This window comes from Gobio gobio, assembly GCF_949357685.1.
Source record: "Gobio gobio genome assembly, chromosome: 8".
NCBI lineage: Eukaryota > Metazoa > Chordata > Actinopteri > Cypriniformes > Gobionidae > Gobio > Gobio gobio.
The window spans coordinates 25,295,603-25,309,803 of record NC_137114.1 but is presented as its reverse complement, the minus strand read 5'-3'; the positions used below and the strand labels follow the sequence as shown (position 1 = coordinate 25,309,803).

Sequence of the window (14,201 nt, the reverse complement as noted above, 5' to 3'; positions counted from 1 at the left end):
TCCTCTACAGCCTCATAATGGGCTGACAAGTCAATCACACTCACACTCTTCAGCTTTACACCGTTCGCCCTAATGACACCCTCCTGGAGAGCTGTCACCGGGCATGACTGCCTCATCCCAGAAAGTCAGAGCTCCGCCAACAGATTATTGAGAAAATGTTGACGATTGGAGCGAAAGTTACTCTTTTGCTCTTAGCAGGAGGTGAGCTGATGACTAGTCTTTTGACAATGTTAATATATATATATATATATATATATATATATATATATATATATATATATATATATATATATATATATATATATATATATATATATATATATATATATATATATATATATATATATATATATATATACACACACACACACACATTTCATCTGGAAAGTATTCACAGCGCTTTTTCCACATTTTGTTATGTTACAGCCTTATTCCAAACTGGATTAAATCTCGGATCTAGAAACAATACCCCATAATGACAATGTGGAGAAGTTTTTTTGAAATCTTTGCAAAATTATTAAAAAGAATAAAAACCACATGTACATAAGTACATAAGCCTTTGCTCAATACTTTGTTGAAGCACCTTTGGCACCAATTACAGCCTTAAGTCTTTTTAAATATGATTCTACAAGCTTGGCACACCTATTTTTGTTCAGTTTCTCACATTCTTCTTAGCAGGACATCTCAAGCTCCATCAGGTTGGATGGGGAGCGTCAGTGCACAGCCATTTTCAGATCTCTCCAGAGATGTTCAATCGGGTTCAAGTCTGGGCTCTGGTTGGGCCACTCAAGGACATTCACAGAGTTGTCCCGTAGCCACTCCTTTGTTATCTTGGCTGTGTGCTTAGGGTCATTGTGAAGACGAACCTTCGCCCCAGTCTGAGGTCCAGAGAGCTCTGGAGCAGGTTTTCATCAAGGATGTGTCTGTACATTAGCCTGACAAGCCAGACCCACATCAAGATGTTGGGTCTGGAAACTCACCATTGACAGGGCTCAATCCGAGGGGGGGGGATAAACGGTTGTCTTTCAAATTCCCTCTGCATGCAATTGGAAAGCGCCATGACCGCCACAACCAACCAGAGCAAAGAAGAAGGTGAAGCCGAGCTAACGTTAGTTAATAGACTTTCGCCGTATCCGGTCGGCAAAACTTTGAACATATCTTCTTTTCTTAAGAATGACTTCAGTGCCGTTCTTTGTTCTTTTCTCAAAGAAAAGCTTAACTCCAAGTCTTCCAAGGTCGCGGCCAAAGCCGATTCAAAAGACCACTGTTCGCCAGCTTCTTTGTTTACGAGTAGCACGCAGAACCTCCGCAACTCTGCCGTGACGTACCGTCATTATGTTAAGCCCGCCCACCGACTCTACACACGCTGTGATTGGCCTGACCAGAGTTGGGTTTTTCCAGCTCTCAGGTCTACCCAGAGTCTCTAGACTACACTCGCGGCAAAATACATTGTCTGCTGCTAGGGTGCGTCTAGATTTCTAGGCTATCTGTACATTGCTGCATTCATCTTTCCCTCGATCCTGAGTAGTCTCCTAGTTCCTGCTGCTAAAAAACATCCCCACAGCATGATGCTGCCACCACCATGCTTCACTGTAGGGAAGGTATTGGCCAGGTGATGAGCAGTGCCTGGTTTCCTCCAGACATGACGCTTGACATTCAGGCCAAAGAGTTCAATCTTTGTTTCATCAAACCAGAGAATTTTGAGTCCTTTGTGCCTTTTGGCAAACTCCAGGCGGGCTGTCATGTGCCGTCTGGCCACTCTACCATACAGGCCTGATTGGTGGAGTGCTGCAGAGATGGTTGTTCTTCTGGAAGGTTCTCCTCTCTCCACAGAGAAACCATCTCTGCAGCACTCCACCAATCAGGCCTGTATGGTAGAGTGGCCAGATCGGGGGAGAAGAAACTCAGTCAGGGAGGTGACCAAGAACCCGATGGTCACTCTGACAGAGTTCCTTCTCCCCCGATCTTTCAGTTTGGCTGAGCGGCCAGCTCTAGGAAGGGTCCTGGTGGTTCCAAACTTCTTCCATTTAGAGATGATTGAGGCTACTGTGCTCATTGGGACCTGTGAGATCTGTGCCTCGATACAATCCTGTCTCAGAGGTCTACAGACAATTCTTTGGACTTCATGGCTTGGTTTGTGCTTGTACATGCACTGTTAACTGTGGGACCTTCTATAGACAGGTGTGTGCCTTTCCAAATCATGTCCAATCAACTGAATTTATCACAGGTGGACTACAATCAAGTTATAGAAACATCTCAAGGATGATCAGTGGAAACAGGGTGCACCTAAACTCAATTTTATGTGTCATAGCAAAGTTTTTAGTAAAATTTAGAACAAACTTCTTTCACTTTTACAATTTTCAAATGCCTGCTGAATGGGGACATCGACTCTCCATGTTTTACTGCAGCGGCTGCTTCATATTTTTTTAATACAGCTTCGCCACGATGAAGCCTTTTTTCCTCCTCTTGGAATCCTCGCTGAACATACTTTGCAAATAGCAATGGCATTGTCCTCCGCCACCACCGAGAAAAACTTCCAGACTGGCGAAGACACAGATGATGACGTAATGAGCACGACACAGTTTTAAAGCTGCAGTCACTTGCAATTGGAAAGCGAATGAATCTCGGATAAATCAGATTGATTGATTTACCAGCAAGTGTACTTTATCGGATCTAGTATCATTTATTTATCGAAGCAATAAAAATTACGTCATTTTCACCCATTTCGCCTGATAATTTATAACAAAATGTGGAAAAAGTGAAGCGCTGTGAATACTTTGCGGATGCACTATATCTCTCTCTCTCTCTCTCTCTCTCTCTCTCTCTCTCTCTCTCTCTCTCTCTCTCTCTCTCTCTCTCTCTCTCTCTCTCTCTCTCTCTCTCTCTCTCTCTCTCTCTCTCTCTCTCTCTCTCTCTCTCTCTCTCTATATATATATATATATATATATATATATATATATATATATATATATATATATATATATATATATATATATATATATAAAGATGATATTCACCATTAATGACCTTTAAAGGACTTGGCCTGTGCTGAGGCAATGATCTATGAAAAGGGCCAGTGAACTTTGATTTGCTCTTTTAATGCTGTTATTTAGCTGTTTCCTGCTGCATGGGATCATTACAGGGAGAATTGTGGGTAATGAATAAGTTCAGGGTGAAGTGATGCAGAATAAACCTCTAAAGGCCACTGCAGTGTTACTAAAGGACATAAAAGCAATAAAAAAACGAAATATCAAAATACATTGTACAATTATTATGCATAATTAAAACTAAATAGCTAATGAACTTCAAACAATGCACATAGAACAAAAAAATATGGAATATCACAGTTCATTATTTTAACTGTCTGTGTGAAAGAGTTTATGTAACATAAATGTATACTTTTTTTGGATAGTTTTGTTCAAACCAAAAATTCACATTTAACACCACACACAAGTTTTTACATGCATCTTACAAACATCTGATCGTCTATATTATTGCTAAAAGCTCTATTCTATTAATAAACAGGTAATTCAAAAAGAATAGGAATACATAGCAAGCTAATACAGTATAAAGCTAGTCGTTTATGATAAAAATCATGCTGCTCATACATAATAAAAATCAACTTCTGCTACACAAGAAAATACAAAAAATCCCTATTTTCTATCCTAACAGACTGCTGACCATTAAATGTGTTTAACATGATCCATGCAGACACCGTAAGGGTTCCGAGAGGCCTGTATTTGCTAACATATCTAGTGTTTCGCTGTACAGCCGTTCTCTTGCCGTGCATATCGCCTGCACCTCGTGTTGTTGGATGCTGTTTCCCAGCCCGGGGTAGTAAAAAGCCCTGCCTTTACATAAAAGACTACATTTTAAATAGCTTTTGTCATTAATGCTTTATTAATTGCCTGGGGCGAAGCTAACCCATCACTGAGTGTGTTGGAAAAGTATGACACTTTTAGGTCAGCTCGAGTGCGCTTGCTGAGCCGCAGCGCGGGGCTGAAATGGAACGGAGGCAACAGGGAACAACCATTATGGTGATGAAGTGATGGCGCTCTGAAATATGTGCATGTTGAACGATGTTTTACTTGTTGAAAAATTTCACAAAAATCGCACATCGATGGAAAAAAAGACATTGCTGATGCTGGTCGGAAGCTACATGAACTAAGTGTTGTTGCACATCGAAAACAATGCAATCTTTAGGGAACTGGATGATAGAAATTGTGGCTGATTGATTGGACTAAAAGGAAAAACTCTTCAAGGAATTGTTTATTCAATTCCTCACAGTTGCAGCTTGCAGTGTTGTCCCTATATCATCACAACAGCCAGGCACTAATGACTAGTTTCTGACGGCAACAAGCCTGTTTAGACATTACAATGTACAAAAACTGATATCTGATTACCTTCACATCTGCAGTATCACGCTGGCAGTGCCTCCACGAGCGGGCGATACCGGAGAAAGTGCGGTTTGGGTGATCAAACTTGTTCCCGTTGGCATTTAGGAAGAATGTGGTGAAAGGCTCCTGCAATTGAGCAGACACAAAACAACACTGTCACGTTTTTTGACCCAAATAAGCTCAAAAACATCTTTCCTAATGTGTGAAATAGCTGTGGCGATATCACATGATTCTGACTGCTAATTAGGCACTTGTTTAGACAAATCGGCACTGTTTTGCATAGAGCTAATGCTATTCAGAGCGCAAAACATCAGCGGAATAAAAAAGTCATCTGCATTCATTTCTATGGTAATTGGATTCAATCTCGTGATGGAGACCTTCTCCATTGCTCTGGGAAACGTTCCGTTTGCACAAACATCTCAATGTAGGGACTCATCTGTCAGATTATGAAGAGTTTGTGGAGGTTTTTTTTTTTTGTCCTCTCATTTTCTATAACAGTGCCTGAGGCAGAGTTAATTATATGGCCTGTTGACTGAGGAGCCCAGCTCTCGCTCTAATTGGCAGATTCAGGGTCATCAGTCTGGGCTGGCAGTATGAGGAGTTGACATGGAGATGCTGGATCAGCCAGAGGAAAAGATGATGGTGTCTACAGTCTCAGTCAAGCCTGGTGAGAGAGCTGCCAGGGGAACCTTCCAAATCATCATCATCAACGCAATGGGCCGCCTGGGAAAAGCCAATTACTAAGTTCTCATTATGTGTTTTAATTTTTTCTCTCTCAAAGATGGATCGAGCGTTTCCTCATTAAAAGAGGTTTGATTATACAGCAATCTTTTAAAACGAAACATTTTAATGCCTTTCCAATCAAATTACACACAAACACACACGGTTTGAACTGTATTTATCATAAAATCTGCTGCAAAAATCAAGTATGCAGATCTCATCAAAATACTCTGCATGACTGAGCTCCTGCATAAAATGTTTATGCAGTGAAAAAAAAAGGCATTATGTAACAAAACACAATTGTTTATCATTGTAGACTAGTGGTGATATGATGTAACAAATGTGAAAAAACGAAGGCATCAGGAGATACTCAAACCCAATCTCCTCTCAACCTCAGAAACAACTTCATTTTCTTTGCTGATCTAGGCTTTTTTTTTTTTTTTTTTTTTACCAGTCCATTCGTCCCAGATCAGCGATTGGAGAGTCAGGGCAAGTGAGGACGTTAGCAGGAGACAATGTTTCAGAAATGGACATGTTTCTCAGCGCTCCGCGTGCTGTCTGAGAGGCATAAAGCTGTCACGTACCAGCCTGTAAATCATTACGCAGAGGTTTTTGACTTCTCTTTCACATATGCCTGTTTACCAGCCTGTGAAATCCACTCACCGGCTCTCTCTGGCGGAACATCAAGCTCGCGGATTGAGATGTAGGGGTTGATTCACTCGTGCGGTGAAAGGACGCGTTAACGTGTGCTTTGACTGACGGTGATTTGATCCACTAACTGGGCTCGGGGTTATCGTATTGGAATGTTTTATTTATACAGACTCTTGACAGCATCGTTTCTAAAGTAATGGCAAGATTGCATGATGCATTTTGAAAAATATTAAACTGCCTAATATCAAATTTCTGGATAAGATTTTTCATGGGGTCATTATATGTGAGCGATTTCCTGTAATTCAAACCTTCAAATCCAATACAAATGGGTATTTGCGTTGTAATCACTGGAATATTCATGAGGCGCGGGGGGGGGGGGGGGTAATTGTACGCCCTCCCTTCGAAAACTGATCTGCATGATATAACATTCACAGAGGGCATAATATAAGCCAGAAGCAGCTCGGCTCGGTTAACTATCCAGTAAAAACTAGGTACTTCCCAGATGTTGAAGATATCAAATTCCTTGCATCCATCCAATCAACGAGACTTACGATTCGGACAAGCCAGTGGAGGGTGGAGGCTGCGGTGGAATAGTGAGTTGTGTAGTGGCAGGGTGGAGTTTCCTCATCCCAGGATTCATAGCGGTCGGCGTAGAACACAGCACGCTTTGGGTTCAGCGCTCCAATTGGCTGAGGAAACACACAGATAAAAAAAAAATTCAGGAAGTTTGTCTATTGCATGTGCATTATTTTTTGTACTATGTGCTTATATAAGAAACATACGCAATATTAAGGACATTTTCATTTTTCAAAGTCTTTTGATTGATTTCAATTTCATACTGTACAGTAAGCACACACACATGAAAAACAAACCATTCCGCACAAACTGTTACGCTGACAGAAGCCACGTTGTTCTCATTCCATGCACTTTCTATACACGAACGATAACCAACCGTCACATAAAAAAGACTTATGATGCACATTACATCTGTGGAGCTTAGAGCTTTGCGTGCGACGGTGTGTGTGTGTGTGCGTGTGTGTAGTATCTTCATGAATGTTTGATGGAGGAGGCTGAGCAGAACTCCTTGAGGAGAAACTAGTGGATTTTTCTTGAGGTTTGTCTGTCACGCAGTATTACTATCCGATGTACTCATAGTTTGAGGACCTTGAGGATTCGCTCTGGGTCAATTTGTGCCGGCTGGTGCACTGGATTTAGAAATGCAGGGCATATAAACAAGTACACATTAGTAAACAACATACAGTAAACTTGAATCTTTCAGCATGGTGTGCCACATTGGCTCCAGTGTGTCGTTACTTTTATGTGTTAAGCAGTGCAATTTACGTAATACAATTACTCTTATCAAGTAACTAGTAAAGTAACGCATTACTTTTAAATTTACAACAAAATATACTTAATAGTTAACAAAATTGTTATTTTTAAAATAAGTAATGAGCACTTGTCACCATGATGCCCCCCCCCCCCCCCCCCCCCCCCCAAACCCAACATAACAGAAACTCTTCTAAACTAACATAGCAAAACATTAAACATTACTAAATCTCCACCTTAACATTAATCTGGCATTATATACATTATATAACACTTCATTTGAACATTTAGTCTCTCTTTTAAGTGTCATGGCAAAGCATGCTGGGAAATAGAAATCCCAGCACAGTTTCACAATTTAAGTTTGTCTAAATTAAAAGAAACAAGTTCATAAAACTCAAAACAGTAAAACAATTCAGATTACTTAAATTGTGTCATTTATGTGAATTCAGAAGTTCTAAATACTCATTAAAGTTAATTTGATTGAACTAATTTGTTTAATTTGAGTTGGCTTTACTCAAATCAATTATTTTGAGCCTTAGGGTTTACAGTCCTAGAGATTAAATGTGAGCATGTATTTACTCATCTCACTTACACAAAAACAAATTTAGTATTTACCAAAAGGAATAAAAACGGTGAAATGCAAACTCAGAATATTAATAAAACCTACAATATTTAAATGTTAAATTACACAAATATACTATATTTAATCTCACTTTATTAATCAATGTCTTTGCTGCTGACCTTTGATGATCCAATTCAAACATACCAATAAGAAAAAATGACTTTAGGTAAACATCACATTTATGTTCCTTTTTTTTCTGAAGTAGGAGTGTTAACTTTCTTCTCCTGTGTCCTATATTTTCCTGCAAACCAGAATGGCAGCACATCTGAAAGGTTTGTTTGAGCTGTGCCTTATACTGTACAAACATGAATTTGCATTTCCTTCAGCCTGAGGCTTATTCATTTCACCTTTGGTGTGAAAGGGCCTTTATATTTGCCAAAAATATAACTTTTTTCCGTTGTTGTTATTTAAAAACAAACAAGCAAGCACAGCCAACGGGGGGGAAAGTAATTCAAAAGTAACATAATTCATTACTTTCTATAAAAAGTAACTAGTTACTTAAAAGTAACTTTCCCCAACACTGGTGGTATGCTTAGTTGGTTTAAAGAATTTTTTTTTTTTCATTTACCCACTCCCATGTTATTCCAAACCTGTATGGTCTTATTTCTTGTGTGGCACAAAAGGAGAAATGTTGAAGAATTGTACTAGTGATTTACTGAATGAATAGTGACATGCGGAATGAATCCTTCAGGCTGGTTTTGCGAAATGATTTGGCTTAAAAGAATGATTCATTCTCAAATCGAACATTATTACTTCTGCCATGAACGCTCCAAATTTTGATAGAACAACAACCTATTTTTTGAAGTGTAAGTGAGAACCATTTTTATTTTTGAGCAAAAACATGTTAGAAAGTTGTTTTGTTTGCCTATAAACTCTATCTATACGGAGTTAGCTGTTCCAAGTCTGTTTCTATGTGTTTATGTGTGTGTAAAGCAAGCTGAAAGGCCTCAGATAAAGACAGAGAGTAATCTGGCCTGGCTTAACCCTGTCTGACCTGATTTACACCCTGTATGTCCACACTGCTCTGCCTTGACCATCCTTCTGCTCTTAAACCACTCTAGAAAATCCTGCACAATGTCTAGAGTAAACACTCATACTGGCATTTATTCGGCCCTGGAATTTTCTCTTCCTCCCTTTCACTCTCTCTTACACACATACGGATGTTGATAAACCTGTCATCATACAACATAAACAATTTGTGAAAGTCTCTCTTCTCTAAATCCTGTAATGGCTGAAAGTCAAACTTAGACAGTGGATGTATCCAACTACATCATAAGCACTATTCGGACTGTAATTGTTTCTCAGGGTAACATCTGTAAAAGAACATCTGCATGGATCCCCCATGATGAAAACATCTTCATATTTGTTAGTATTGCTCATTGCATGCAAACACATCAAACATAAGCACCAACAGCACTTTGTAATGGTCAAAAAAGATTTTCAGAATATGTTTTGGAACAAATCCTCCAAGTAAAGTCAGAAATCATGATATATATATATATATATATTAGGGCTGTCAAAAGATTAATCGCGATTAATCACATCCAAAATAAAAGTTTGTGTTTACATAATATATGTGTGTACTCTGTTAATTATTATTATTTATATATAAATACACACACATTCATGTATATATTTAAGAAATATTTGCATGTATATACTGTATATACATTTATATAATAAAAAAATATATATAAATATAAATGTTTTATATATAAATACTATTTTTCTTAAATATATACATTCTTGTGTGTGTATTTATATATAAATAATAATTAACAGAGTACACACACATATATTATTTAAACACAAACTTTTATTTTGGATGCGATTAATCGCGATTAATCTTTTGACAGCCCTAATATATATATATATATATATATATATATATATATATATATATATATATATATATATATATATATATATATATATATATATATATATATATATATATATATAAAAACAATTTTATCAGTTTTTATTATTATATTTTTCATTTCATTTCAGTTTAGTTGAAATTAACTTACAATGTAAAAAAAAAAAAGTTCCTAAAAATAGGGCACAATGTACTGTATAAATATGAAGGAATTTTACGTATTGGTGTTTTATCTCTATTTTTAAATTACACATTGCATTAGGTTGTGTTTTAAGGGTTGACGAAAATTTTCGTAAAATTACTGGAAAATGTCCTGGCAGGAAATTACTAGTACAATTTCCGTTTTTTTGTTTGTTTGTTTGTTTTAGTAATTTGTTGTGTTTTTGTCATTTTGATTAATTCTTTTAAAATGTCTATGTATATATGATTATATAGTTTTAATTATAATTACCGTGATATATAAAAACTAATATTAAATACAAAATACTCAACAAGCAAAATATAAAAGGATTCAGTCGAAACAAAAAGGTAATTGGATGCAAAATGTATTAATTACTGTAGCCGAAAACATCTGTTTACATAAATATATACTACCATCTAGTCTAATTTCGGCATTAAAAGCATTAATGACCAAATTATTTCATTTTGTCACTGGCGACTTCAAGCTCATTAGTTGTTTTGTCAGAGCTTGTTGCAAATGAGGATTGTGGCCAAGTAAATATTTCTGTAAAATAGCTCATGATGCCCAGTCAAGCTTTTCAGACTCCTAATTTTTAACAAAATAAGCAGTCATCATTCCATTAAGAAACTTTTAGATTGGAACAAATTGGCCTCCATAGCTTTTCAATCAAGGGGCGACACAGGTTTCTTGGGCAGTCAATATTAATATACTACGTGTTATTGACGAGAAGGACAGCGCCGGCCCTAGAGGGAGATCAATACTCCCTGAGATCTCAAAGAGTCGAGTGTGAGCGTGGGAGAGCGTTGCTTGTTTAGAGCAGTGTGGGAAATTTGTCTAGACTCAAAGCATGGCATAAATAACAGAGCAATGTCATAACAAATATCTCAAGGAGCTGAGATACATCTGCCATTTTCGAATAGAAAGGAAACAACACTACACGGTTTAATGCAGAGGATAATGACCACAAACAAATTCGTCATTTGCTCTTTTTTTCCCCCAGAAAGATCTGAGCCTATACTTGGATCACGTTTTCTGCAAAGTAACTTTTTCTTTTCTTCCCTCACTTCAAAACCGATCCTCAACCCTGCTGCCTTTCATTCCCTTCCTTTTTAATGACCATCCACGCCGATGTTAGCACGGTTGGGGCGAATGAAAGAGAAGTTTATGGAGATCTGCTGAGATTTATGAGCTGATAATGACCTGCCATGTGACGTCTAGGGCTGGCCGTGATTGGGTGAGCAGCCACAGGAAGTCTAGCACACTGTAAAAACCTTCTTAGTGGGACAGGCGCTGGCTGCAAGATGAGTCCATCTCATAGCAGCAAAAAGACCCACTTAACCAGGGAAATATTGTGCTTGGCATGACAAGGAGTGTTTTGCCAGTTCAGCAGAGCAGCTGTGGAACAGACAGGCAACACAAATGTTTTGCAGTGCCAAGTCAAATGGCAACAAAACTGTCCATCTTTTTTTTAAAGGTGGTTTGTTTAGAGTTGTTTAAAACTGCACTATGACTTCTGAAAGAATTAATGCTCTGAAAGAGAGTAATAGCTATGCTAAGGTACACATTCTTAGTCCCCCTGTAGTCAATCATTTTATCCCATGAAACTCATATTTGATCACCAAAATGACATATTTGAATGTTTTCCTGTGAATTTTTTTTAATTCTTGCCTTAAAATAGCTTGAATGTAACTGTGCACCCTTGCTTCATTTAGTATCCGCAGAATCATGAATATTCAAATTAGCCCCGCCCCCACTCACTCAACGTTTAACTCAAGTTGCTGTAGTAAACGCTGCACAAAGGTAGCGCTCTTTACAACGACGAACAAATAACGGTAATTAATATGATTAGCCTTTTGCTTGACTACATTATCAAACAGCTAATAATGTGTTGCTAATGTTACACAAACCATGCTCCTGTTCGCCATCTCAGTCTGCCTTCTAAAAATCAGCATCCTTAGAAACGCTTTAAACATCATAGAATGCCAGTGGAGAAGGGCATATAGTTCATCATAACATTGTGATTATACATAATCCACCCGCAATATTGCAAAATGTACCTGATTTTTCATATCAACAGAAAAGTCTTCTCTTGAGACTCCCCTGCTTCAGAGCGGTCATAGTTATTTGCTAAAGCCCGCCCACACGTTGATGTGATTGGATACTAAGGAGAAAATTTTTAAGGAGATTTTAAGGAGAAAATACTCAGCAATGGTGTTGACTTATGAATATGGTTTGTCTTAAAAGTATTTTAAAAACACCTCATAGACATACAACGATCAGGCATAACATTATGACAGGTGAAGTGATCATATTATCTCTTCATCACGGAACCTGTTAGTGGGTGGGGTATATTAGGCAGCAAGTCAACATTTTGTCCTCAAAGTTGACCTCTAAGACAACTGGGTCAGAGCATCTCCAAAACTGCAGCTCTTGTGAGGTGTTTCCGGTCTGCAGTGGTCAGTATCTATCAAAACAGGGGTGAACCGGCGACAGTCATGGGCGGCCAAGGCTCATTGATGCACGTGGGGAGCAAAGGCTGGCCCATGTGGTCCGATCAAACAGACGAGCTACTGTGCTCAAGAAGTTAATGCTGGTTATGATAGAAAGGTGTCAGAATACACAGCGCATCACAATTTGTTGCGTATGGGGCTTCACAGCCGCAGACCAGTCAGGGTGCTCATGCTGACCCCTGTCCACCGCCGAAAGCACCAACAGTGGGCATGTGAGCATCAGAACTGGACCACGGAGCAATGGAAGAAGGTGGCCTGGTTTGATGAATCACATTTTCTTTTACATCACGTGGATAGCCGTTGCTTACCTGGGGAACACATGGCACTAGGATGCACTATGGGAAGGCAAGCCGGCGGATGCAGTGTGATGCTTTGGGCAATGTTCTGCAGGGAAACCTTGGGTCCTGCCATCCATGTAGATGTTACTTTGACACGTACCACCTGCCTAAGCATTGTTGCATACCATGTACACCCTTTCATGGAAACGGTATTCCCTGGTGGCTGTGGTCTCCTTCAGCAGGATAATGCGCCCTGCCACAAAGCAAAAATAGTTCAGGAATGGTTTGAGGGGCACAACAACAAGTTTGAGGTGTTGACTTGACCTCCAAATTCCCCAGATCTAATTCCAATCGAGCATCTGTGGGATGTGCTGAACAAACAAGTCCGATCCATGGAGGCCCCACCTCGCAACTTACAGAACTTAAAGGATCTGCTGCTAACATCTTGGTGCCAGATACCACAGCACACCTTCAGGGGTCTAGTGGAGTCCATGCCTCGACGGATCAGCCTTGTTTTGGCAGCAAAAGGGGAACCAACACATTATTAGGAAGGTGGTCATAATGTTATGCCTGATTGGTGTTTAAACAACATAAAAAACCTGAATTTCCCCACAGGGGGTCTTTAAGGAGTTTTTTAAGATTTTTTTTTTTGGTAGATATTACAAAACTTGTTTTGTATTAACAAGTAATTTTAAAAGGACAAAGCAGTGTGGTTAACATCTATGCTAACCGCACTAGGCATATAGCAATTTACAATTTCCTATTCAAAGTTCAATGACATGCTCCGTGCACTTAACAGGGTGAACAAAGAACCATGTAATTGTCTTACGCAAGACCCTGTGGGGAATCAGCCTTAAATAGAAAACAGGGCTTGGTGTAAATTTAAGGTTTTCCAGACTCCCGTTCCCCAAACTAGCCCGAGGAAACACCCTGCAACAGATGCTAATAGTGAGAGCAGGGCAGCCAGTAAAGAATTCCACCCCCTCAAAAATGCAAGTTGTACAAAAATACTGTCAAAGACACACACAAAAAAAAGAACTTTGGCAAAGCAGCCCACATATTTAAAGCACATGATTTGACTGGGGGATTAAAGTGATACTAATAGTAATACTGTAGGCCTACTGAAATTCACACACGCATATACACTCACCTAAAGGATTATTAGGAACACCATACTAATACTGTGTTTGACCCCCTTTCGCCTTCAGAACTGCCTTAATTCTACGTGGCATTGATTCAACAAGGTGCTGAAAGCATTCTTTAGAAATATTGGCCCATATTGATAGGATAGCATCTTGCAGTTGATGGAGATTTGTGGGATGCACATCCAGGGCACGAAGCTCCCGTTCCACCACATCCCAAAGATGCTCTATTGGGTTGAGATCTGGTGACTGTGGGGGCCATTTTAGTACAGTGAACTCATTGTCATGTTCAAGAAACCAATTTGAAATGATTCAAGCTTTGTGACATGGTGCATTATCCTGGAAGTAGCCATCAGAGGATGGGTACATGGTGGTCATAAAGGGATGGACATGGTCAGAAACAATGCTCAGGTAGGCCGTGGCATTTAAACAATTCCCAATTGGCACTAAGGGGCCTAAAGTGTGCCAAGAAAACATCCCCGACACCATTACACC

At 39.0% G+C, this 14,201-nt stretch overlaps 1 protein-coding gene across 1 annotated transcript in view; it reads right to left on the bottom strand.

The window, feature by feature from the left end:
• The window catches only part of nbeab (neurobeachin b), a gene marked incomplete at its 5' end in the record, with an annotated part of 373,184 nt that overhangs the window by 42,669 nt on the left and 316,314 nt on the right, over positions 1-14,201 (bottom strand). The window contains 2 exons of the mRNA XM_079823731.1: positions 4,404-4,523; positions 6,320-6,457. Of these exons, the coding sequence (XP_079679857.1) occupies positions 4,404-4,523; positions 6,320-6,457 (258 nt within the window). The remainder of the gene's footprint in view (positions 1-4,403; positions 4,524-6,319; positions 6,458-14,201) is intronic.